Consider the following 27413-nt stretch of genomic DNA (forward strand, 5'->3'; position numbering starts at 1 on the left):
CTGGAAAATAAAAATGTGCGTTTCTTATTGAACAAATTCATGGTCTGAGTGAATACGATCCAGGTGCAGTCTGACTCTGAAGGCTGCTTTCCCATTCTTCACACTTCTCCAAAAGTGTGCAGTGGTCTGGTACATTCTCCATCGTGGATTTAAAAGTATTATATTGGTGTAACCTAAGCATTGGCTGAAGGGAGTTTCCACCATTGTGAAATATGGAGTATGCAAGTGCACACGTTGGGAGAAGGGTGAAGAATCAGCTGACCGTGGCCTGGAAATGTCCCCCTCTTCAAGGCTGTTTCATATGAAAAGCCTTGCCCAGAATAAAAATAATTAAAAGTGAAAGTGCTCTGGGGGGATTCTGTCCTGCTCATAATTTTTGTATGATTTTGTTTTCAGTTATCTAAAAATGACCAGGAAGTGCAAATCTTGAACTAGCTGCAGTCAAAATTCCCCCAATTCATTGAGACAAGAGACTAGACACATTTGCACTAAACATAGAAGCTAAAGTGAAATTCTGTTCGTAAACATTTCTCTATAGCCCCCACCATTTCCTTTTTGTCTTACGAAGCCTACATCTTTTGTAAAAACAGAAACTGTTTTTTGCGCTGTGTGAACCAAATAGGAGATTTTGTGTCTGAAGTGGGTTTCCAAACAGGGAATCAAATCACCCATTGGCCCAGAACACACTGTTGCCAGGGGGGAATATCCACTGGGTCATTAGTGTTGCAAAACAGCATGCTGTTGTGTACGCTAGAGCAACCCTCTCCAGAAACCTCTGCTTTTTTGTTTGATCTTCAATCAGTGTTATTCTAAAATTGACCAGATGAAAAGATGAATGATTCTGAGAATAAAGAAGACCAAAGATGTCTCACCCTTTTTTTAAATATTTGTATTTTTTAAATCTATGGCTCGCTAGTTATTAATACAGGCAGCATAAATAGCTACAACACATTGTTCTCTAATGACATGTTGTTCAAGAAAGGTTAGGTCCAGGATTTAAACCCATTTCACTAAAATGTCTTTTTTTGTTTTTGTCTTCTTTCTAAAGATGTCGTCAGGTGATGAGACCAGAACCTTAATCATCGATAAGCCCCTGGATATCCCTAAAGAGATATGGCAGATGGTGGACCACCTATATCGTAATGCTCCTAAACAGGTCAGGACTCACCGAAATCTTTTACCATTTTCGCACTACTGAGCCAAACCTAGAACCGCTAGGTGCGTCATTGGATGCTTTTTTTGCCCCTCACTTTATACACAGATCTCCGCTACACATTGAATCAAGCTGTTTATCTGTCTCTCTGTGACCGCCGATAATTTCAGAACGAAGTTGACTACAAATACAAAGTTGCCAATGTCTTTACAATTGAACAAGAAAAAGATAAAAAGATGCATCAAATGAAAACTGAGATGATTGCATTAAATAATAAATAGGCCTACAGTAGACCTATAGGCTATATAGCCCTTAATATTTCAAACATATTGAAATCAATTGAATGTTCAGTCAATTGAGTTCTATTGATAGACTGCACTGCCTCAATATATTTCATGATTTGTAACGTGCGCAATGATGTGCCAAATGAATCTGTGATTATAGGGTAAGGATTAGAATATGCTGCCTCAATATTTGCAGCCATAAGGTGATATCTCTCTAGGAGCTGGTCTGTTGTCAGTATTGTGGAATAATTCTAATGTTAAGGTAAGATTGAAGATTTACATGTAGGCCGTCATTGTAAATAAGAATTTGTTCTTAACTGACTTGCATAGTTAAATAAATAAATATATAATATTGGGAAAATGGGCCCTGAGCTGTACTGGCCCTGAGCTGTACTATGCCTCCACAATAGTTGTTGCTGCCTGGGAGGGAGAATGTGAGAAGAAAAAAATCTGAACCAGTACAGCTCGGGTCGGAATCAGGGATTAGTTTCTTGACAATACACTAGTTTTCAAGGATGTTGGCTAGTACCTTTTGTCTACTTACCTCCCCTTTCGCAGTTAGTTGCACAGCCTCAAAGAATTCAAAGTGAGTTGGGCAGCTTTTGGCATCCTCCCAGCTGTGTGCAGACATATGTCTCTTTCACCACAGCAACCCAGCGGATTGAAAATAGGAACGTTTGGAAACATTCTATTTGTCTCTAGCAACCACCAACAGGCTGGAATGACTCAACAGAACGGTTTTGTCTTTGATGCCCGGTTCACTTTTTTGTAAAACCTGGCTCTGTCTGAATGTTAAGGGCCAAATAAATATATGTATTAGTTGATTAATTAAAAAAGTGAAATGCATAATACTCTACAATATTGACATGAATACAGTTCTACCAATCCCTGATCAGTTGAAATGCTGCTCCTTTTGCCAGCTACCTTTCTGTGTGCTTAGAAGTTGTGTTTACAGTACAACTCTATAACCTTTTGCCTCTATTTCTAGGGGGAACTATTTCAACAACCTGGGCTCCACAGTGAATTTGTGGCGATAAGGGATTGTCTTGACACTGGCATGCCAGACTTGCTCCGTATCCTTAACAACTGATATACACCTGGATTGTGTTCATTAGGCATTAAACGGAAGAAAAATTGCTTGAAACAGGGAAGGACTACCTGGACATGTCCAACAAGAAACGCTTATTTCATTTTCTTTTGTAAAAGTTTTCCATTTTGAGCCTTAATGGACACAACCCTGGATAAATTGAGACTTAGTGTCTACTCTGTATTTTTTTTAATGGTTGATGCCCCTTGACCCATGTTGACCCCTAGCTGGCAGTAACCACTCTGTGGCAGAAGCACTGCTCCTCTTCCTCGATGCCCTCCCTGAGCCTGTGGTCCCCTTCTCCCTGTACCAGCAGTGCCTGGAGTGCTGCTCCAACACCAGTCAGTGTAAAAAGGTCAGTACCAATTCAACTCACTCTTTAAAGTAGACATTACTTTTCTCAGTGCCCTATAGTAGGATATTCTGTATGTAATGATTGTCTACTGTACTAGGTCTTGTTCATTAGGCTTCAAATGTTCTGAAATAGGGAGGGACTAACAATTTTACTTAAAATAAAAATAATAAAAAACATTTTTTCTGTTGTGTGCTGTAATGAACCCAACCCAGTTGTGGGAAATTGGCTGTGACTTTCTATCATGTTGGGGTGTTTTAACTTGTCTATGGTATTGAGTGATGTTTTTCTTCATCCTCAGGTTGTATCCTTGTTACCTCAGTGCCATAAAAACGTGTTTAACTATATAGCGGCTTTTCTCCGCGAGTTGTTGAAGCATTCTACACACAATAGCCTGGATGTCAATATTTTAGGTAAGGTGAAATGGAAAAATGTGTAACACATTTTGCATTCTTATCAAACACACAAACAATTGACTGAATGTGTTTTGAAAGGGTTAAAATTAAACGTCATGGTCTTCTTGACCAGTACCCAAGAGGTTCAATGTTTGCAAAGTCGAGCAGTGCAAGTTTAAGATCAGAAGCCGTAACAAGCTTTCCTATTTGGTGGTTTCCATATGTGTCACAATATGCAATGAAGCAATAAAACAATAGGACCAGGGATTGTTGCGATAAAATGCCTGAAATAAAATGCCTATTCCAAAGGCCATAATAGTCTTTCTGTGCTGTGATACTGTGCATATGTATTTTTTTTACTTTTTCACCTTAGGGCAATCAGTTATCATTTATTTACTTAGTTGAAAATATAGCCTAGTAATACAATACTAGCTATAGCTACGATATTGGCTGTAATAATGCTGGGTCAGATTCTGGATTTGGTTCCTTTTTCAGTGTTCTATTTTTTTATAAAAAATGTATGATGCATAATAAAAAAGCAAACCTATTTAATCTTACATCAAGTGCCAGTTAGTAATTATTATGTTATTGACATTGTGCCCTGTGTCATCCCTCACAGCCACCATTTTTGCTGCCTTGCTACTGAGGTCACCCACGAAGCAGGACCTTGCAGAGAAGAGGAAGACCCAAGAGTTCTTTCAGCATTTCCTAGTCCAGGACCTCTCCTGAATAGAAGAGGGTGCTCCTGCTGTGTCATTTAGACACTATTTTAGTTTAATGTACAGCTCAGTATTTGTAAACAGTTCCTATTCATATAGATGGCTCTTTGTATATATCCAGTCAGTCAAATTGTTTAGGCCTACTCTCCTTTGATTTGAAATCAACTATGTTTTGACAAGCAATGTTTAACCTGTAAGCTGTTGATGCACAGCTAATATTCTGTCAGTAGCTGTAGTAAACTGACCATTTTTAATGTATGTATATTTACCAGTTTATTTAAAGAAAAGAAAATTGTGCTGTTTTGTGAAGGCAAAACCGTGGATCATTTTATATATGAAAGTATCTCAAACAGTTGTGGTTTGGCGATTTCATGTTTCTTTCCCATTTAGCAAGCAAATGGAAAAAGTTTGTTTGGAATTTAATTACAAATCAAATGATTGCTTTTGTAGCTTTACATTATTCTAAATTGTATATTTAATTCAGTAGTTTCGATTTCATTATAGGGGTACTAGTGTACCTGGGAGGGGTATATTTCCCAGAATACAACACGAGGGGGAGGCTGAAATATGACGTTTCTATTTAATCATGGTATCACTAGGGAGGGGATGGGAAGAAAGTGCTAAGCTACCCGAAACATAAACCAAGTCGGCATTTGCGCTGCACGGGTAAATGTTTTCTGTCTTGTATATATGTTTCTAGTGGAGCCCTGTAACTTTTATTTCGTCAATTTATCTGTTTCGACGGGAGATTTATCGACAGACAGCCAGTCAAGCTAACGTTAGCTGGCTAGCTAGCACTACGTTAGTTCACAGATTTGTAGCTAGCGTTAACTACTAACGTTGCCTAACTAGTTAGCTAGTAACGTTAGATATCTAAGCATAAAATACCCTGCTTGTTTTACGCTGCATGCTTGGTAGCTGCTTATCATGGACGTGTTCATTAGTATTATAGCTAACGTTAGTCTGAAACGTTGATTAACGTTAGTTAGCTTGACATTTTCAACCCACACATTATCGTTAAAGCTAACGTTTGCGAAATACCGTTGCATTGTCAAAAAAAACTAGCTGTCATGTTTTCCTTTTAGTTAACATGCTATGTAAAAGTGTTCAACTAGCGAGACATTTACGTTTGCATATTAACGTTAGCTAACTAGCTAGTTAATTGAACTGTCATGTCGCTCGAAGTTAACGTTAACTATTGACAGCTGGCTGTTTTTTATTTAACTAACGTTACCTAGTTATTACGTTATCAGGATGGAACTTGGTTGTCCTTGCAACTCTAAAGTTAGCTGCCCACCCAACGTTGGCTACCTAGCCAAATAATTACAACTATTCACAAATGCACGAGCTAGCTATTAGTTATGTGGTCGCGCTGTATGGAGCCTTTAGTCAAAAGGCGAAATCACAGATGAGTGTGACATTACATCTTTAACTTGTCTCCTGAAAGTGTTTGTAAATAGCTTTGGGGTAATCCTAGCTAAGGTTAAAGAAATATGTATTTAACCAGGAAGGGCTCATTTAGATTTGGAATCTATTTTTCAAGAGCGTCCTGGCCAAGATGGGCAGCACCAAGTCATTACACAATTACAGACAGAGAAAATGAAAACGACAGGTAATCTTGTAAAAAATAAAAACATAGAATTCATAAAACAGCACATTTTAAAACATTGACAGGTCAGGGAATCAGCCTCAAAATACTTCAATGATTTAAAAACACCAATCAGGACAAGTTCTACCAGTTAAAGTATTTTGTACTGCGTTCCAAGCAGATGGCACAGAGTTCATAAAAGCCATTTTTACCAAATTCAGTTCGGACATTTGGAACAGTTAAGTCCTGCGAATAAAATGGTAGTAAACCCAAAATGGCTTTGTAAATAAAAGTATACAAGTGACTGAGCCTACGATTGACTAGAGAAGGCCAGCCAACCCTGGTATATAAAAGTGCAGTGGTGCGTTTTGCAGTTTAAAATAAATCTCAATGCTTCATGGTAAAGGGTGTCAATTGATCTCAAACGTGCTTATTTTCCACGATAAATCACTGTGCTGTCAAACGAAATCAGAAAGTTCTGGAACTCCATGGGTGTCAAGATGGTTAGTGCCTAGGAACACAGACCATTCTACACCATTCAAATGAAACCAAATCAAATGTTATTTGTCACATGCTTCGTAAACAACAGGTAGACTAATGGTAAAATGCTTACTTACGAACCTTCCCAACAATGCAGAGCAGAAATAATAACACAAGGAATAAATAAACAATAAGTAACGATAACTTGGCTATATACACAGGGTACCAGTCCCAAGTCCATGTGTGAGGTAATAGAAGGTAGATATGTACAAATAGGTAGGGATAAAGTGACTAAGCAACAGGATAGATCATAAACTGTATCAGCAGCGTATGTGATGCGTCTAGAAAGTTAGTGCAAAAAGGGTCAATGCAGATACTCTTGGTAGCTATTTGGTTAACTATTTAACTAACTACAGTATTTAGCTGTCTTATGGATTGGGAGTAGAAGCTGTTCAGGATCTTGTTGCTTACATATGTTGTGCATCGGTCCAGCTTCTCATGCGGTAGCAGAGAGAACAGTCTGACTTGGGTGTCTGGAGTCTGACAATTTTTAGTGCCTTCCTTACACTGCCTGGTATTGAGTTCCTGGTATAGAGGTCCATTCGGGTGTTATTGGATTTATTTGCTATTTGTTAGCCACTCTGACACATTTTTCTCAATAAAATGGGAGTAGCCTTTGCAGTTGAGCTGGCCGCTTAAAGGAAAGGACTCAAATCTTCCCATGTAACTGTCATACTCATGGAATTTGTTGCATGAATTAGCCTAAATCCATTTATAGCTACATCTAGACCTTACTCCAATGCATCGTAGAGAATAGATGAGTTTTATAATTTCACTCCAGCGTTAGGGAATAGGTATAATGGTTATGGTGCTATGCATGGCATGTTTGAAGATGACGAGTAGCCTACACTACCACTTTTGTAACCAAACTTTAGGCTATAGATTTGGTGGCTTTTAACTGGCACTGCCAGAAAACTGTTCAGTTATCTTCTCTAGTTGCATTCTCAATATAGCCAGGTGTTGTCTTCAATAGCAAGTGTTCCACGCTTGTCTTTGGATTAAAAATAACTGCTCTGCATTGTCCCACTTACCTACCTTTGCAATACTCCACCAAATATATTTCCAAGTATTTGTATTCTGCTCTTGGAAGGTGGAAATATTAGCCTCAAGTGTCAAAGCATTTTTGTTTTTCCCTTAAATCTTCTGTTTACAGTATTTGCTTGGGAGTCACGTAGGCCTTCCCCATTTAGCCAAATAGCTACAGGGTTAGCCCAGGTCACTGACTGAAAGTAGGCTCTAGGTACTTTAATTGCAAGGAATCATAATTTGTTATATTCTTTACTTCAATGGGTCAAGATGTAGCAAGCAGAGAGATTGTTTCTGTAAACAGAATTGTTTTGAAATTCAGAGAAGGGTAGGTCAGCGCTCACTTCCCTGCATTTAAAATGAACACATTGACTTTGAAGTGGCACAGCACGACTCATCAAAGCCACCACCCTCACACTTTCCTGTCTATCCTCCTCTGTGCAGGAACAAGTGAGCACGCCGTCCTCTGCGCACACTCACCCACCAGAGGCGGCCAGCCCAGCCGGGACCATGAGCGAGCGTGGCCCTCGCACGGAGGCCTCCATGTTTTTGGAGGTGGACCGCCTCGAGCGCGATGACAACGATGAAGACAAGATGGCGCACTACGACGACAAAGACGATGCCGACCTAATGTCGGCACCCTCGGGCTCCCGCGTCTACGACCGCACTACGGTGCTCATCGAGCAGGACCCCATCCGGCTGGACGAGGAGGGAGAGGAGGACCATGGACACTGCGTGGGGGACGACGACGGGGGCACTTTCCTAGTCGACGGGGACCTGGACGAGGAGGACGAGGAGGAGGGCTCTATGACCTTCATGGGCGACCAGGACGGCATGTCGCAGGGATACGTGCATCACACCATCTCGCCCGACCAGATCCAGTTCATCATCAACCCGGGGTCCATGGCCATGCCGCGCAACATCGAGGGGGCCACCCTCACTCTGCACTCCGAGTGTCCAGAAACCAAGCAAAGGGAGGTATGTTGGCTTACCACCACTGAAATGCATTATGTGACGCTGTGTGGAGGTCATACAGCATATTTGAGGGGATCAGTTTGGGCAAGGCGCAGAATCACTAATTTTGATCACATAATGAGTAGTCATTTGGAATGCAAGGTGGTTTGTAGATCAGGGATTTTGCGCTCCCTGATTTTAAATGTACTTGATCTCAACCCACAATTATCCTAGTGTGTTGTGTTAAGTAAAAATAATAGAGACCCCAGGTTGAAAGGGAGCAACGTGAGGCATGAGCAGGGAGAGTAAATTCACTGGATGAATGAAATGCTTTGATTTGCCTAGCGAGCTAGGTTCTCCTCAAGACCTTTCTGCTTCCACATGGTTTCAGAGTTGTAAAGTCCTTAAGTAAAAATACTTCAAAGTACTATTTAAGTAGTATTCGGGGGGGTATCTGTACATTACTTTACTATTTATATTTTTGAACAATTTTACTTTTACATCATTACATTTCTGAAGAAAATAATGTAATTTTTATTCTATACAATTTCCTTGACACCCAAAAGTACAAAGTTACATTTTGAATCCTTAGCAGGACAGGAAAACGGTCTAATTCACGCACTTAAAGAGAACATCCCTGGTCATCCCTATTGCATCTGATCTGGTGGACTCACTAAACACAAATGCTTTGTTTGTAAATTATATCTGAGTGTTGGAGTGTGCCTCTGGCTATCCATAAAAATAAAAAATAAATTAAATCATGCCATCTGTTTTGCTTAATATAAGGAATGTGATTTATTTTAAGAAAAAATTAATAAAATGATACTTAATTAAGTAAATATAGCAATTACATTTACTTTTGATACTGAAGTATATTTAAAACCAAACACTTTTTTACTGTTTTACTGGGTGACTTACTTGAGTATGACAATTGGTACTTTTTCCACCACTGCATTGTTTTATATGATAAATGTTTAACCCCTCCTCCCCTGTGTACAGAACAGCACACATAGTAAATGACTCATCTGAAGTTTGTGCAGTGTCATAATTTGTGTTGTACTTTATGATGCCAGGTCTAGTGGCTGCAGACTTTACGTCTAGCTCTTAATCATTGTGTAAGGCACGCTGGTCTGCAAAAGAGCACTGTACAATGGAGCTTGTTGGAGGGTTGCACCTCCAGGTTATTTCTTCCTAGAATGCAAAGCAGCACCGTAACAACAGGCTACCTCAGGGTCACACCAGTGGTCAGTTCAACACTACTCCTGACCAATCATGATGAGTCCCGGCCAAATATTGCACCCTCAATGCAACAAGTTCCTGTTTGTTACCAGGGTCTCCCTCTGTCACCGTGTTGGCGACTTGGCCAGTGCCACTAGGGTACTTGTGCTGTCTTTGTGTTGAAGTGCTCTGCTGGAGCCCATCCAGTCCACTCTGCCCCCTCCTAGCCTAGCTACTTGCATGATGTCATTGAGGGAGAGAAAATGCATTTTGCTTACTTACAATTGGATTTATGAAATCTCATCTACAGACTCTGAGCCAAAGATGCAATCACCCCAAATGACTGTTCCTCTCAATTCATTTGGCATCTGTTCATGTTGCTTCTCCTTATTTCCTTTTGACGTTTTGTCATAATTGCACATGTGGATTCCTAACATTGCATATGTTAATTTCAATGTTTCTCTAGCCTAGGTGTTCTAAATGTGTCAATGCAACACAAAGCAGTCCTTAGCATAGCAGTTCAGTAGGATTTGCAGCATTATTGCATACCTTTTCAGTAGGCCTTACAGCATTCTTACATACCTTTTCAGTAGGCCTTGCAGCATTCTTACATACCTTTTCAGTAGGCTTTGCAGCATTCTTACATTTTCAGTAGGCCTTGCAGCATTCTTACATACATTTTCAGTACACTTAGCAGCATCTAGTTGCATTAGACACTCTCTGTGTAGCCTACTACTGGAGTGCTCTTTCCCCACTGTGCATGTGGGAGGCGATGGCATGCCAATCTAGTGAACCTGTTTGATTTGAAGTGATGCTGCAGAAGTGGGAGAGTCAGTCGTGAAGTTGTGGGGGTTGAATAACAATACAGTACAGCTGATACGCTGTAGCAGCACCGCAGCCAGGCTCCTCACTGTGTGGGGTTCATACTTCTTACTTCCCTTCCTCCTCTCTTGTGTTAGAAATGATTTGTATTTTTTGCACTGTCTTTATGCACATTCACAGAACCCTACTCACGCACACTGACACTCCAACACACCCCTCTTACTCACTTCATTTGCTCACACACACATAACATGCACACACATTTATACTGACTCTACACGCACGCACACATTCATCATATATGCTGCTACCACTTTGTTTGTCGTATGTCCTGATGCCTAGTCACCTTACCCCTATACATATCTACCTCTATCACTTCAGTACACTCCCTGCACATTGTAAATATGGTATTGGACTGATCCTGTTTATAGCTTCTTACATTCTCATGTTCTTATTTTTATTTCTTGTGTTTTTGCTCTACATTTTGTTATTTTTACTACATTGATATTGATTACTGCATTGTTGGGTTTAGAGCTTGCAAGAAAGGCATGTCACGGTACTTGTGCAGATGACATTGAAACTTGAATGAATAGCACAACCAGTCAGTCATTAGGCCTAGTATCACCAAGGGACGGGTTATGCTGGGTCGTATTCATTAGTGCACAATTTAGCAAAATGTTTTGTAACAGACAAGTTCAGGTAGTCCCTCTGTATTTCGGTCAGTTTTCTTCCGTTTGGTCCCTGATGAATAAGATCTCCGGGGGGGGTTTCTCCTATCTCCTCCTTTAACATAGGCCAACAGTTGTCTAAGCCATCTCCCGCTGCGTCTCTGTTAGGTTCCAGTAATTTGTAGTGTCATGCGGAGACTGCTAGTGGACCAGTTGTCATGGCTGGAATCCATGCTTTTGGAGAAATAATAAAGGACCGCTAGCTCTATTAATTTTTTTTTTTTTGATTGGACAGGCTGCCTCACTATTGTGTCTAGTAGAGCCTCTCTGTGTGAAATGTGGCTATCCAGGAGTTACATAAGGGGATGTGAGCTGTTGTTCACTATTTATTAAGGGACAAAGTGTCATTTTAACGCGTTCAGGGCTGGCTGACTTTCTCTTGAAATTTGTCTAACAAAGCGTTAATTTCCCCCCCCCCAGTCTACAAGAGGATCAAGGCATTAAGTTATGGGGTATAACGCAAGCTCTGTAAATAGGGGGGTGGGAGATAAAGCTTGGATGGGAAGGCTTTGTGTTATGACAATGTAGGCTAGTGTGTTCTATGGGAATACAGAGGGGAAAAGAGCCGGCTTTATTCTCTCCCCGGGGCCTTTTGTGTGAGAACAGAACAGTGCCATAAGAGTGACTGACTGCTACGGCCGCTGAATGCGGAGACTGCTGAGTTGAAACACGGTGCACAGCAGAATCAGTCAGATGGAAATGGATGGGGGGGGTCGAGTCACTGATGTCATGTGCACTTACACGCTCATGCGCCGTGTCATTGTTACCTGTGCAAACATACCAAAAAAAATTTCACTCTGGCTCTCATCCTATCGCCTTGCCTCCTTCTCAACCACATTGTAGAAGGTCCAAGGTCCCTCCCCTCTGACCTTATTATCCAAAGTCTTTCGATAGGCGAGGAGAGATGTCGCAAAGAATTAAGAAAAAGTAATTATCTTCTTGTCTGTCACTCAGGTGAAGAGGTACCAGTGCATGTTTGAGGGCTGCACACGGACCTACAGCACGGCGGGCAACCTGCGCACACACCAGAAGACCCACCGGGGCGAGTACACGTTTGTGTGCAACCAGTTGGGCTGCGGCAAGGCCTTCCTCACCTCCTACAGCCTGAAGATCCACGTGCGCGTTCACACCAAGGAGAAGCCCTTTGAGTGCGACGTGCAGGGCTGCGAGAAGGCCTTCAACACCCTGTACAGGTGAGGCTCGACTAGCACAAAACTTACTAGCTGCATGTCGAAATATTCCCAGACATGCTGACTAATCAGATGACTGTATATCTACAGGTAACTGCCAAAATAAAGTGAACACCAAACATAAATTGTCTTAATAGGGTGTTGGGCCATCACGAGCCAGAACAGCTTCAATGTACCTTGGCATAGTTTCTACAAGTGTTTGGAACTCTATTGGAGGGATGCAACACCATTCTTCCACAAGAAATTCCACCATGTGGTGTTTTGTTGACGGTGGTGGAAAACGCTGACTTAGGCTCCGCTCCAGAATCTCCCATAAGTGTGACTGAGACAGACACACACACACACACACACACTCTTTAAGCTCTTTTGAGACCCCTCTTTCAAAGTTACTGAGATCTCTTATTGTAGTCATGATAGCCAAAATAATGGGCAACTGGGCATTTTCATGCATGATGGGGATGTTAATTGCTTAATTAACTCAGGAACCACACCTGTGTGGAAGCACTTGCTTTCAATATACATTGTATCCCTCATTTACTCAAGTGTTCCCTTTTATTTTGGCAGTTATCTGTATATGTAGGCCTATACTGAAGATGGATCGATAATAGATGAAAGATGACAGGTAATAAATTACATATAAAATAGATACAATATAAAAAATGTCAAGTGACATCTAGCCTTCACGTAGGGCCTAAAATGTACTTTTTGGTCCACCATCCACAGCCACTCAGATTTTACCATAAGAAGAAAAGAAAAACACAAAACAGCAGATGACCATGCTTGTTTCTTAAACAAGAAATGTATTAGAAGTAATGTGGTATATTGCTCAATTTCATTCCTTTATCCAAAATATCAGAGACAAAATGTTCAGCTGCCCTTTTAAGGCCGGGAGGTTACCGTGGTAATGGGGCTACTTGAGTAGTGTCAAGTGTGTCTGTGATTTGGGATCAGTATCAGTTGAGGCAGCAGACTCAACTAACGTTGAAAAACAACCGAGCTTGTGAACAAAACAAAACAATGTAAATAGCCAATAAACACGAGGACAAAGTCTCACTTTGTAGACTTTAGACTAAATTAGACACATTTTTACCCTCCAGTCCCAGTAAGCAAAATGACGTATTTTCCAGACGTTGAAGTTACGTTCAAATTAGGTTCTGAATGAAATTTGAAAAGGTATTTTCCGTATGTTGAAAATACATATTTTAGATGTTGAAAATGTATTTCCCGGATGTTGAAGTCAGGCAAATTTTTGGTTCTGATTGAAAGTTGAAAATAAGTAATTTCTCGACGTCTGTTTGGGCCAAATCAAGGCTGGTCTAGACCGTACAAAATCTGAACCAAACATAGACGGCGCTTATTTTTTGGGGCGCTCTGCCTCCAAAAAGTGGGCAGTGCTTATCAAAGGGCGGCATCAGCGCTCACCTAAAAAGCCAATATGCCACTGTTTGAGAGAAATTGTCATTCTTTTTGGGCAGAATTAAGTTAGGTTTTATGTGTTGTTGTTGGAGGTGCATCTTGGCTAGTTTGGCTCAGAAAATGCCGCCCTCGTCAATCTGCCGTCATAAGCGGACGCCTAATCCTGCCTAATGAGCGGGCTGGCCATGTGTGCGCAGCGCTTCCAAAAATGAATCTATCAGCACTTCACTCAGTGCACACAGCTCCCCTGCCAGGCAGTGTTGCTATGCGAGGTGGGATATAGGATTTGTAATTCTTTGTGCGATTAGTAGTTATGAAACAAAACGGCACAAATAATTTGAAAACGCTACTGCAGCATCTTTCTAACCAGCACGTGCCCTACACCAAACGCGATCACGACACGCAGGTTAAAATATCAAAACAAACTCTGAACCAATGACATTAATTTGGAGACAGTTCGAAAAGCATTAAATATGTATGGCAATTTAGCTAGTTAGCTTGCACTAGCTATCTAATTTGTCCTCTTTAGCTAGCTTGCTGTTGCTAGCTAATTTGTCCAGGGATATAAACATTGAGTTGTTATTTTACCTGAAATGCACAAGGTCCACTACTCCGACAATTTATCCACACATAAAACGACCAACCGAATCGTTTCTAGTCATCTCTCCTCCTTCCAGGTTTTTTCATCTTTGAACTGATATGGTGATTGGCATCTAAACTTTCATAGTATTACTACACCGACCGGCAACACAGTTCGTCTTTCAATCACCCACGTGGGTACCTGCTTCTATAAACCAATGAGGAGATGGGAGAGGCAGGACTTGCAGCGCGATCTGCGTCAGAAATTGAAAGGACTTAGCCCGTGGCAACGCAGACGCTCGTGAGCAGTGTGGGTGCAATAATTGAATAACATAGATTCCTACATTTATTTTGCAACGCTACGCGAGCGGTGTGGTCAGCCTGTTATTGGTCAGCTAATTTATTGAGGTCACGTTTATAACAGTTCTAAAAGCAAAACTTTGTCCATCTGCAGTCAGCTGTTCGTTCCACAAACCCCCCCAGATATGAGTTAATTTATTTTTGACTGTCTTCATCCATTACCGTCAGTTATGCAGTTATATGGTAATTGTGCCAGCCCTAGGCCTAGTTTTTTTCATTCAGTCTGACATTGCATAAAAAAAGGATGTATCAAAAAAGAGGATGTGCTTGCTTTTCTTATCTACAGCACAGTCTGTCTGTAGGTCCAATCGTTTTGTCAGTTCATTGTGATCTAATATTGTTAGTATTTAGTTGTTTTTTCTCCCAAGTACTGAACAGTGCGTTTATGCATCGTTGGGTGTTCTAGCCTAATTGGTAAGGACTTTGTTTTATCTCCCAATGTTAGTTTTCTAATTTGTTTTCTAATTTGTTCTTGGTTTTATAGTATCTGCTGCATTTAGCTTCTTTGGTTTAGCACTCAATGAAGGCATTATGAAAGGAGACCCTCAGCCAGGCCAGTAGTAAGCTAGTCAGCCAGTGGCTCCAGTGTTGTGACATTGAACCGAAGACTACAGAGACAGGCGGTGGTGGAAGCGTGCCACCATCGACTCCCCTGTCAAGGTCCATTTATCACCACGGCCAAGCCAATGTGTTGTTTCCCCCTAATCACATTACTTTGCTCTCAGAACCATGCTGCCCTGTCCCCTCCTATAAGGGAAACGGTGGCACTATGTCTACTAGGCCAAGGGTCCTGTTCATTAGGCACCAAACAGAAGAAAACAGACAAACAGGGAAGGATTATCTAGACTTGTCCAATAAGAATAGCGAGAGTTGGTTTTCCATTGCTTGCCCTAATCAACATGACCCTGGATTGTGTCCTTAAAGTTTAAAGCAAGATTAGGTTATTTCCCAATTTGGTGTCTTTCTCTTGGAGTGCCACCACATCTTCTAGGCCCAAGTGTTTGCACATTAACAGTCTGCTGTGTTCTAATGTGTACTCATGTTTATTTAATTCAAGATGGTGAGAACATTTTCAGACGCTAAATATTTTTGCTCTTGTTAAAAGAGCTACATTTCCACTTGGAATTAGGCCTACCATTTAAATGTCAATGATGTATTTATATATATTTGTAGTAAAGGAATAAAATTCCCCGAAAGGAGTGCATCATTTTTCAAACACTGCTTAACCCTTCAAATCAAAAACTTATACTGTAACTATCCACTCTGGCCCACTGCTTCCTACTACACGACTGGCTCTCGTTTGCTGAGTTTGAAAACAAAAGATAGTACACAACTTCACACCCATACAACTTTTGGGGGGATTATGACATGGTTAGAAAGGAGTAATACGCTATCTCTAAGCCATATTCTTCAAAAACAAGGATTTAATTTATCCCCCAAACGTTACACATAGCTCCTTTAAATCTTCCCCGTGGTTGATTACTTGTAATTATCTCCTCTCGGCAGACTGAAAGCACACCAGAGACTGCACACGGGGAAGACGTTCAACTGTGAATCAGAGGGATGCACAAAGTACTTTACCACACTCAGTGACCTGAGGAAGCACATTCGCACTCATACTGGGGAGAAACCATTCCGGTGAGTTCTCCGACTCCACGCACCACTATGGTTTATGTTTCACAAGGGGAGGAAGACCGCTGCCTTGGATATAGGACATTATCTGCTAATGTTTGGATGCCCTTTTCCTGGTTTGAGATTTTCCATGCATGTAAACAAATGTAGCCTAAAGGAGTGGGAAAAATGCACATTGAGGGGATTATATCTTTCATCTGTACTGATTAGTTAGATATATGGTTTTGTATTGGAAGAACAGTAAGGGGCATGACACTGCTTTGTGGTGCACAAATTTTTCCTAATTTCTATGCACCAGTTTTTCTAATCTTCATTTTTTAAATGTATTCTTCATCAGCTTAATCTCCACATGTTTTTCTCTATTGCTGTTTGGCTTACATTGACAGATCATTTGTGTGATCTTCCCTCTAGGTGTGACCATGATGGTTGTGGCAAGGCGTTTGCTGCCAGCCATCACCTAAAGACGCATGTACGGACACACACAGGTACGCTTTACTTAGGCTACTTCTGTTTGGAAAATAAGTTCTCAGTCAAATTTCAGAATGACAGTCAACCAATCATTCATCCATATTCCACACCTCAGAGACACCGAGTAGCGCTTAATATCTCAATTTTATTGTTATAATGGTGCCACAGAGAGGGTTGCCTCGCTTCTGTGTCATGGTCTACAGACAATCACGGACTACAAACGGAAAACTAGCCACGTCGTGGACACCGATGTCTTGCTTCCGGACAAGCTAAATGTCTTCTTCGCCCGCTTTGAGGATGACACAGTGCCACCGCCGTGGCCCGCTACCAAGGACTGTGGGCTTTCTTTCTCCGTGGCTGACGTAAGACATTTAAGCGTGTTAACCCTCGCAAGGCTGCCGGCCCAGACGGCATCCCTAGCCGCGTCCTCAGAGCATGCGCAGACCAGCTGGCTGGTGTGTGTACGGACATATTCAATCTCTCCCTGTCTGCTGTCCCCACATGCTTCAAGATGGCCACCAATGTTCCTGTACCCAAGAAAGCAAAAGGTAACTGAACTAAATGACTATCGCCCCGTAGCACTCACTTCTGTCAACATGAAGTACTTTGAGAGACTAGTCAAGGATCATATCACCTCTACCTTACCTGTCACCCTAGAGACCCACTTCAATTTACTTATCACCCCAATAGATCCACAGACGATGCAATCGCCATCACACTGCCCTATCCCATCTGGAGAAGAGGAATACCTATGTAAGAATGCTGTTCATTGACTATAGCTCAGCATTCAACACCATAGTACCCTCCAAGCTCATCATTAAGCTCGAAGCGCTGGGTCTGAGCCCTGCCCTGTGCAACTGCGTCCTGGACTTCCTGATGGGCCGCCCCCAGGTGGTGAAGGTAGGAAACAACACCTCCACTTTGCTGACCCTCAACACTGGGGCCCCACAAGGGTGTGTGCTCAGCCCGCTCCTGTACTCCCTGTTCAACCATGACTGTGTGGCCAAGTACGCCTCCAATTCAATCATCAAGTTTGCAGACGACACAACAGTAGTAGGCTTGATTACCAACAATGACGAGACAGCCTACATGGAGGAGGTGGGCTCTGAGAGTGTGGTGCCAGGAAAATAACCTCTCACTCAACGTCAACAAAACAAAGGAGATGATCGTGGGCTTCAGGAAACAGCAGAGGGAGCACCCCCCCTATCCACATTGATGGGACCGCTGTGGAAAGCTTCAAGTTCCTCAGCGTACACATCACTGACAAACTGAAATGGTCCACCCACACAGACAGTGTGGTGAAGAAGGCGCAACAGCGCCTCTTCAACCTCAGGAGGCTGAAGAAATTTGGCTTGGCACCTAAAACCCTCACAAACTTTTACAGATGTGCAATTGAGAGCATCCTGTCAGGCTGTATCAGGGCTCTCCAGAGGGTGGTGCGGTCTGTAAATACCACGACTGTATATACTGTATTATATTCTACTGTATCTTAGTCTATGCCACTCTGACATTGCTTGTCCATATATTTATATATTCTTACTTTCTTTACTTAGATTTGTGTATATTGGGTATATGTTGTGAAATTGTTAGATATTACTGCACTGTCGGAACTAGAAACACAAGCATTTCACTACACCCGCAATAACATCTGATAAACACGTGTATGTGACCAATACAATTTTATTTGAACTTTTTCCGATATTTTATATTAAGAAATGATCGTGTTTGATTTGACACAACTTTTCAATTGGAAAATGTTTGTCATGCAGACCAAATAGTAATTTCCCTTGGCATACAGTGAAGGTGACCCTCTCCCTTCCTCCCATTCTCCCTTGTCTCGCCCCCCCTTCCCCCTCCATCCATCCTTCCCTCAGGGGAGAAGCCTTTCAACTGTCCCAGTGACGGCTGTGAGAAAGCATTCAGCAGCCAGTACAGTTTGAAGAGTCACGTGAGGGGCCATGGGGCTAAGGGCCAGCCCTTCAGTGTCACCCTCACCCACCCCTTGTCCGAGGTGAGCCATACATAAATCAAAGTAACTATTACGCTAAGAGCGTTGCGCTAGCAACGCCATAGCCGTAGGTTCGATTCCCTTGTGACCACCAATTTTTAAAAAGTATGCACTCACTGTTGAATAAAAGTTGCTGAATAGAGTATTGTTAATATTATATTATTAACATGGAAGTCATTTTAAGGGTAAACTCATTTATTTGTACCTACAACATTGTGCCTGCTATCAGTATAGTCTGTTTTGATTGTTTTTATGATCTAACGTATTACATTCTATCCTTATGCATCTTTATGACTTCAGATGGCTTTTGCTCTAGAAAGGAAGGCTTCTTGGCTTCTCCCATGTCTTGTTCTGTTAATGTTCCTAGGCAGTGGAAAATGTAATTTGGGACTATGCATCTCTAATTACAGGATGCAAATCATTCACTGTGCCTCAGTGACTTGAGCCTCATCTCGACTGACTCGGAGCTCAGAGAAAACATCCACAATGTGAGTGTGTGCGTTTTATTTCATCAGCCCTTATTTGACTATATAGGTCCATTCTGCTTTTGTCCATGTATGAACAATTTATTTTGTGGTGGGTTACTATGACAGCAAAAACAACCATATTTATTTTGTTTCTGTATAAGGGATCAATAAAGAATCAAGATGTATTGTAAGACAGACATGTACTATCGTGTTAATGCTTGGTTACATCTGTGTTAGTCTCAGAACTTGGACTTGAGCAGTGTTACCCCCGTGAGGATCTTCGAGCTCATGTTCCAGAGTCCGGAGAACAGTGTTAGTCAAGACGATGCACATCCTCACGGCAAGTACCCATCACATTCTATAAACTGTAACTTGGGTTGAATTCAGTGCATTTTCATACTAACTTTTGCTCTTTGTATATATATTTTTTCATATTTTTCAGAGCGCCTTGTTGAAGCCTTTGGCCAGGAGACTGGCCAGTCCACCATGGGCGATGGATCCACCCCCATCTCCTTCTCGTTCTCCCTCGTTCCTTCCTCCTCATCCTCCTGTTCCCACTCCCACCCTCACCCTCACTCCCACACCACCACCACCACTGTCCTTGAGGCTTCCTCCCAGATCCCTCTAAGCCAAACCCCCTCTTCCCAGACTCCAGCACCTCCTGCCCCCATTAGTAATATTACCACAGTCAGCTCTACCCAGCACCCTGCCACCTTCGTACCCTTACCCACTGCCCTGCAGACGCCAGATGTGCCTGCCCCCTACGTGGCACTGCCCGCCCAGACTGCTCCAATAGTGCCCTCTACTGTGCCAGTAGTGGTGCCAGGCCCAGCCCTGGCCAACGCGGCTCTGGGCGCTGTAGTCGCCACCACAGAGACTGTGCCGCTGCCGGCCGTGGCTCACACTCACACCGTGCCTTTGGCCAGCAACACCAACCCTGCCCTGGTGCCCCCAGCCTCTGCCCCCACTTTCACCCCAAGCCACAGCCACACCCAGAGCCTGCTGCAGCCCAGCATCATCATGTCCGACCAGAACCTGCAGTGGATCCTTAACACCGCAGCCAACAACCAGCAGAACCCAGAGCAAGCGGTAAAAGTGCCGGTTTGACATTGAATTAATAGTTTGGTTGAGTGGTGATGAATTTGTGTGGACATCAATGCTGTCAATGTTGTTTGTTTCCAGGCACACGGAGGTCCAAAAGTAGAGAAGGTCTTCTTTACCACAGCCATACCAGTGGGAGGAAATTCAGGTGAGATTTGTCCCCTACTTTTACCAGTGTGATTATTAACAGCAATAATGCTGCACTGACCCACATGAAAAAATAATATAGTATACTGAAGCAATAAGCCCCAAGGGGTTGTGGTATATGGCCAATATACCACGGCTAAGGGCTGTTCTTAAGCAGGACGCAACGCTTAGTCGTGGTATATTGGCCATATATCAGAACCCCACGAGGTGCCTTATTGCTATTATAAACTGGTTACCAACATAATTAGAGCAGTAAAAATAAATGTTGTGTCATACCCATGGTATACGGTCTGATATACCACGGCTTTCAGACAATCAGCATTCAGGGCTCTAACCACCCAGTTTATAATATGGTATACATACTATAGTATTTACTGTAATGTTTTGCTGAATTTATTGTAGTATTCACTGTAGTGTGTTTTTTTTTTTTTTTTTGGACTTGTATATTGTAGTATTTACATAAAGTGAGAGCTTTCTCCTTGAGGAAACCTACTGAACAAATACTAAAACAGCACATTTTCCATAACCTGTAGGTAGGTAGGACTGGGGTCTGAACAGATAGTTCAGAGCTTCTGCTCTTTTCTAAAATCTGAAGGAAACACAATATTTGTAGGTCTCATGGGTGGCACAAATTTGGATATGGGGAAGGGGAACGGACAGAGTATATGGAAATTAAATACAGTAGTATTGCTATAGTTAAAGACGTGTTTTTGCAAACTGTAGTGTTTTTGCGGACATTACTTAAGTGTTTACTATAGTGTTTTATCATATACTACAAAATGATATAGTAAGTACTGTACATGATCAAGGGATACTACAGTGTGTAGTATATTATTCTACATTATAAACTGGGTGGTCCGAGCTGAATTCTGATTGGCTGATGGGTATGACAAAACATGTATTTTTATTGCTCTAATTAAGTTGGTTACTAGTTTATAATAGCAATAAGGCACCTCGGCGGTTTGTGGTATATGGCCAATATACCACGACTAAGGGCTGTGTCCAGGCACTCTGTGTTGCAGAGTGTGTAGGATATTATTCTACTGTATACTACAGCATTCTATAGTAAGTACTGTAGTATTCTATAGTAAACTGTAGTATTTTTTCATGTGGGGTAGCCTACCAATGTTGAAATTAATCAGGATATTTAAAAAGCACAAACTCAAGTCAGTAACGTAGAAAACTCATCCATGTTGAATGTATTTACTTGGCACAAATTAATTTGATGTTCCCTAGTAGCATTTGAATGGAATTTGAGTTACAAAAGATCGGATGTAATTTTTGGACAGCTGGCTTGGTCTGTAGTCATGCTGTAGCTCCGGTTTGTCTTCATTAGGGTACATTGTGTTTCAAAGTGTTGTGCAAAAGAGAGTTCGCTCTGTTTTGGATTTTCTTCCCTTTCGTGCCTAATGAAATACAACCCTTGTTTTGGAATGTGTTACAGGCAACTCTGTCCAGCAGATCGGCCTCAGCCTTCCCGTCATCATCATCAAACAGGAGGAGTCATGCCAGTGTCAGTGTGCCTGCAGGGACTCTGCTAAAGACAAGACCTCCAACAAGAGCAGCAACGCCTCGGCAGCACCACAACAACAGCCCGCAGTGCCCCCCACTCCTCCACCTCCCCCCGCTCCCGTGGCACTGCCCTTTCCCCCCGTACTCCCCCCGGCGCCCTCTTTCCCCTTGTGCTGCCTCCCACCGCTCACCTCAGAAGTGAACGAGTCCCTGCCTCTTCCCCAAACAGGTGCAGTACTAGGACCGGGTAGCCCCTCAACCTCTGTACATACGTTCTCCACAGGGGTGGCCACGGCGACCACCAACCCCCCTCCTATCACGGATGGTTTGGCCACCATGGACGTGTCGGACTTCCTGTCCCTGCAGAGCCCCGAGAGCACGGCCAACATCGAGGCTCTGCTACTGGTGACCAGCAGTGACGACTTCACTATGGCTGGCGCTAGCACCACCATCAACCCCTAGTGGACACTAAGGCTTTGTCCCTATTCTCCACCCTTCTCTTGCATACTCCCAGTCATGGATTTAAAAGCATTGAGTTGGTGTAAGCGTTGGACAGAGGGAGTTTCTACCATTGTTAAATTAAAGGGAGTGTGCAAATGCACACTTTAGGAGAAGGATGTAGAATCAGGACGCAGCCGCTCTTTCCGATTTACCCACTACACGTCCGCTTTTCAAGTATTGTAAGTGAAACTTAATGAGTGGGCTTGTTTTGGAAAAGCAGCAAAATGCATGCCAGTCTAGAAAAGTGTTCTTAATTGGCTGGCTCTCCATCAAACAAGACACTGTCTTGAAAGGCCCTAAGAACTATTGTCGGCTTCTAATTTGGCGTGAAGCTGATTCCTGAGAGAAGCAAAACAAAACATTGTTGTCTATATCCATGTACTGTACATTAGTTCCTAACTGTAACTAATACGATTAGTTGGTAAGTGATTGACCAGAATGCACTGCATGTGAAGTGAATTGGAATTTCATCAACTATATTTCCTACAAGGAATTTGTGGCAGTTTTGCCATTCCCTTAAAAGCAATGTATTGCTAATGCCATAATGTGAAGAGTAATTTCCAGTGTTTTATATAAATTAGCTAGTGTAGTCCAGATTTTTGTTTTGTCTTTCGTCTCGCTTTGTTAGTTTTTGTCTTTCTTTACAGGTATATTTACCCATTGAAAAAGAAATTGCCTGTGACACAATTTGCTTGACTTTTAAATATAATTTAGAAGTCAATACATTAGTAATAATACTTTTTTTAATTATTGGAGAGAAAAAATCCAAATCTCTGACCTTAGACTGTCATCAAGTCTCAGCTTATTGATCATCATTGTTAATTTATTCCACTTTTCGCCTAAGGTTTCTTTTTTAGTCCCCCTTCTGTTGTTACTGATTTTTGTTTTATGGAGCCCCGCTCAATCTAAGTTTTCAGAAAGCCGTTTTAACACTGCACCTTATTGCAATTAATTGTACATCGAGGTTGTCAAAAAAAGGTCCTCGATGGTATTTTTGGTCTGCAAAACCTCTTCACAATGAAATCATGGATCAAGGATGAAAAAAATTGCTCTCAACCGTGTTTCTCTATGAATTACAACCCACTCAGGGATGCATCATGGCATATCTAATTTATACAACTTGAGATTTTCCTTTATTTAATAAGAGATTGTCCATTTAGACATTTTAGCAGTCAACTGCCCGGATGCCCATCGATTGTAGTAGCCCCCTTTTTCGGCTGCACTCTCCCCTCTTTGTGCACTGTCTAATATGACCAGTTATCTGCGTTATTACTATGACACTATTTGAATACCACTGCGGTCAGATGTGGTTTGTTTCTGAAGGGTGTTGATGGTGTAAATACGGTACATTTAAATATGAACACTTATTCCTTTAGATTGTTTTAGAATGTATTTGTTTTGTATATCATTTTGAATATGTAGACTTGAACCTTGGAGACTAAAGACGATACCCCATGCGCTGCCCTTTGTCTTTGCATTCTGCGCCCATGCAGATGCTCACACATCTTATGCAGAAGAGTTTAAAATGAGCCTTATAATGGTTAGTTTTAGGGCCATTGGCTTCTGTGCAGTCAACATAGTATTTATTTTCAAATGCAAGCATAAGTAACTTTCTTGGAATATATGACGATATTGTTTCACATGGGACATAATGCAATGATTACAAAATTGGAGAGAAGGCATTATGCCCTAATATGTGTAGAGCAACCTAGCCTTACTACAGGATATCTCACTTGCTGTGGCTTACTGAGCTGGCTCCTTGCCTTGTCAATCTTTGCCAATGGCTTGATTTGGACACGCTGCCTGACTACTTCCTCTTGTTAATCTAGTCTTGTTCAATGCCTTTTTAGCAGCTGTCTACAAGTGGACAACAGTACATTAAAAAGAAATACGTAATTTTTTGTTTGAAGATTTAACAGATATTGTGCCAACAAATCAAATGATCCCCCGATTATTATTTTTCTATTGTAATTTTTTATGTGAAGATGTTACTGCAGAAATGTACTGTAGACGGAAATTGTTTCTCTTGATTTTTTTTTGTTTTTGTAGTACTGTATTGTAGACTTAATACTTTATTTTACAGATCACTACATCAATGTTGTAGTCGGAAATTGTAATTACATCAACAGTTTGAATTGGTACTTCACAGGCATTGATTGACAGCAGCTATCATGTTCTATTATTTAGCATGGAAAGAGGGACTGAGATCCAACCTAAGTGTCGTCACCTAAGTCGGATAACAGAGTATGCAGGAAATCTTTGTCTGGCAGACCTGAATAGGGGAAATGTTTAAACTAACATGGGCTTTGCCCTTTTCCTGTTTTGAGATGTAACCAATACCAAAACCTGGTGATATCCTGCAATATTAGTTAATGTAGTTGGCACTTAAAATGTAATATAAAATGTGAATTAATTTTTTATTATTGCTATTTATACTAAAGAAAAATATTAGTGACAATTTGAAAGATTTTACTGAGTTACAGTTCAGAAAAGGAAATCAGAAAGGCCCTAATCTATGGATTTCACATGACTGGACAGCGGTACAGCCATGGGTGTGCCTGGGAGGGCATAGGCCCATCCACTGGGGAGCCAGGCTCGGACAATCAGAATTCGTTTTTCCCCCAACAAAAGGGCTTTATTACAGACAGAAATAATCATCAGTTTCATCAGCTGTCTGGGTGGCTGGTCTCCGACAATCCCGCAGGTGAAGAAGTTGGATGTGGAGGTCCTGGGCTGGCGTGGTAACACGTGGTTTGGACGTACTGCCAAATTCTCTAAAACGACATTGATGTACACCATAACAACAGCTCTGGTGGACATTTCTGCAGTCAGCATGCCAATGGCACGCTCCCTCAACTTGACATCATGTGCCCAGCATAAGGTGCACCTGTGTAATGCTGTTTAGTCAACTTTTTGATATGCCACACCTGTCCAGTGTATGGATTATATTGGCAAAGGAGAAATGCTCACTAACAAGGATGTTAACAAATTTGAGAGAAGCATTTTGTACGTATAGAACATTTCTAGGATCTTTTTTATTTATTTTCATGAAACATGGGAACAACACTTTATGTTGCATTCATATTTTTGTTCAGTATAGGTATTCCCCCTCACAATGCTGGTCAATAACTTGATGTATTACAAATATGAACCCTGACCACCCTCAACATGTTCACCTCCCAATTCGATGCATACTTTTTAAGAAAATATCTATGCAATGATTTGAGTGCAGTATTCCGTAAAGTACAAAATGCAAAAAAAAATCATGACCAACCTTTTACATCAATGTCTTGGTCCAAGTAATTCAGTTAAATCAATATTCAGGTTTGGTAATGTCAACTTTGAAGGCTCAACTTTCTCATTTGCGGAACTCCATATACGTAACCATTTTTGCTCAAAATTCTTTCAGTATTCAACAGTATAACCAACTTGACATCCTATTTTGATCACCATAATCATCCATTTTATGTGAAGGTTCATGTTATTACGTGTGATGTATCATGTTTGAGGTGGGGCTGTAAGCCTGGGCATTGAAATGTTTGTCTTTTTTCCCATTGCTTTCCAGTGAATATTGAATCATTAGTTTTTTACATTTACCTATTTAAAAGCTAACTGGATTTGCTTGGGGGGGAAAATTACGATATGATTCTGTTGTAAGAATTATTTGGGTCAAATGTTGTATGCTGCATCTTTTAAGTTTTGGGTGAATAACAATCATCGTGTTCTCATACTGTATGTGCTATTTTTACTCAAGTCATCTCAATTAACTTTACGTTAATCTGTAAGGGTGATACAAGTCGGGTCCAAATTTGTTAGACCAATTGTTAGAATTGAAAGTGCTGGTTCTAACTTTGCTAGAAGATACTGACCCTACTGTTATGCTTGTTTACACTGAGCTCAAAACGCCTTCATGGTTACATTAAGGCACTAGAGCCGGCGCGAGATATGGGTGGGAAAAGTTACCTCAATGCAGGGACGGGATATGCCACTGTACTCCAAAAAACTGCCTTTCTGTCCTCATGTTAGCTAGCAGTAGCCACAGCAGCCATTATGGAATGGCACAGTTATCCACTAGTTACCACAACCACAAAGTCAAAATTGGCAATATTGTAAAATGTCATGAAACAAGCTTTCTTAATTTAAGGGTTAGGCATAAGATTAGCAGTGCTGTTAAGGCTAGGTTTAAAATCACATTTGGAGAGAAATGAATTCATGAAAACAAAAATGAGCTTTTCTAAATTTAAGGTAGGCAGTGTGATTAGGTTTAAAATCACATTTTGAGAAGAGAAATGGCAGGGTCTATCTGTGGCAGCTAGTGATCAAGGGCACGTCACAAAGAAGCTGATTGGCTGACACTCAAATGGCTGCGGTGAATACGGCTAGCTAGCAGGAGCACAAAAATGACAGTTTTCAGGGATGGATGTGTTAAGGTAAAATATAGTACAGTAGAATAGCCCAGAGGTACGTTTTCTGACCCATATCTCACGCCGGCTCCACGGTGTCCAGGGCAGCAGGTAGCCTAGTGGTTAATGGTGTTGGGCCAGTAACCGAAAGGTCGCTGAATCGAATCCCCATGCCTGCCAGGTGAAAAATCTGTCTGTGCCCTTGAGCAAGGCATAATTGCTATTGTAAGTCGCTCTGGATATGAGCGTCTGCTAAATGACACCATGGTTCTGACCCCAGTAGATCTGTGAACAAGGGTTGAGTCTTCTGGCAAGTTCAGCCTTTATTATATACACTTAACCGCTTACCTTTAGGTTAAATTGTCAGTCGAATAACGGCTCAAATGGGGATTTTTGTCCTTTTTTATAGCCAATGGTCAGATGCTTGGAATGGTGAGTGCATAGGTGCAAAACACTGGCGGCAGTTGAGGTTTTGAAAAAGTGCCACTTTGAAGAAAGCAGTTAGGATTTTGGAATTCTGTTCATTTGAACACTCAATGGGTAAAACGAGGGGGAAACGTAATGCTTCCAAAGGAATGTCTTCAACACCCAAAGAATGAAGTTGTAAAAGAATTCTATTTTTAAAAGAATGTATCATGTGAAATTGGTTTGCTTATGCTTGTTTTGTATAAAGTAGTATTGCATAATAAAGTAATTATTTTGAATTGAGAGCAATATAATACTAATGAAACCTTATGACAGGTCTCCCATTTTTGCCTAAGCG

The 27413-nt window shown here is 41.6% G+C and overlaps 2 protein-coding genes across 5 annotated transcripts in view; both read left to right on the forward strand.

The window, feature by feature from the left end:
• LOC139573894 (type II inositol 1,4,5-trisphosphate 5-phosphatase-like) overlaps positions 1-4430 on the forward strand; it is a 34112-nt gene extending 29682 nt beyond the window's left edge. For 3 of the 4 annotated variants that reach the window (XM_071397855.1, XM_071397852.1, XM_071397853.1), the window contains 5 exons: positions 1049-1156; positions 2426-2510; positions 2752-2879; positions 3178-3289; positions 3891-4430. In XM_071397855.1, coding sequence (XP_071253956.1) covers positions 1049-1156; positions 2426-2510; positions 2752-2879; positions 3178-3289; positions 3891-4000 — 543 coding nt within the window. In that variant the 3' untranslated portion in view covers positions 4001-4430. The remainder of the gene's footprint in view (positions 1-1048; positions 1157-2425; positions 2511-2751; positions 2880-3177; positions 3290-3890) is intronic. The other variant, XR_011674668.1, reaches the window with a different exon arrangement.
• A 120-nt stretch (positions 4431-4550) lies between these two features.
• mtf1 (metal-regulatory transcription factor 1) lies at positions 4551-27385 on the forward strand. Its single transcript, XM_071397856.1, has 11 exons — positions 4551-4656; positions 7589-8122; positions 11821-12059; positions 15918-16049; positions 16455-16528; positions 18386-18522; positions 18930-19007; positions 19224-19326; positions 19429-20075; positions 20169-20235; positions 21679-27385. Exons 2-11 carry the CDS (start codon positions 7655-7657, stop codon positions 22206-22208), a joined length of 2475 nt encoding a protein of 824 aa, XP_071253957.1. The 5' UTR covers positions 4551-4656; positions 7589-7654; the 3' UTR covers positions 22209-27385.
• The last annotated feature ends 28 nt before the right edge of the window (positions 27386-27413 follow it).

Source organism: Salvelinus alpinus, chromosome 4 (assembly GCF_045679555.1).
Source record: "Salvelinus alpinus chromosome 4, SLU_Salpinus.1, whole genome shotgun sequence".
Classification (NCBI taxonomy): Eukaryota; Metazoa; Chordata; class Actinopteri; order Salmoniformes; family Salmonidae; genus Salvelinus; species Salvelinus alpinus.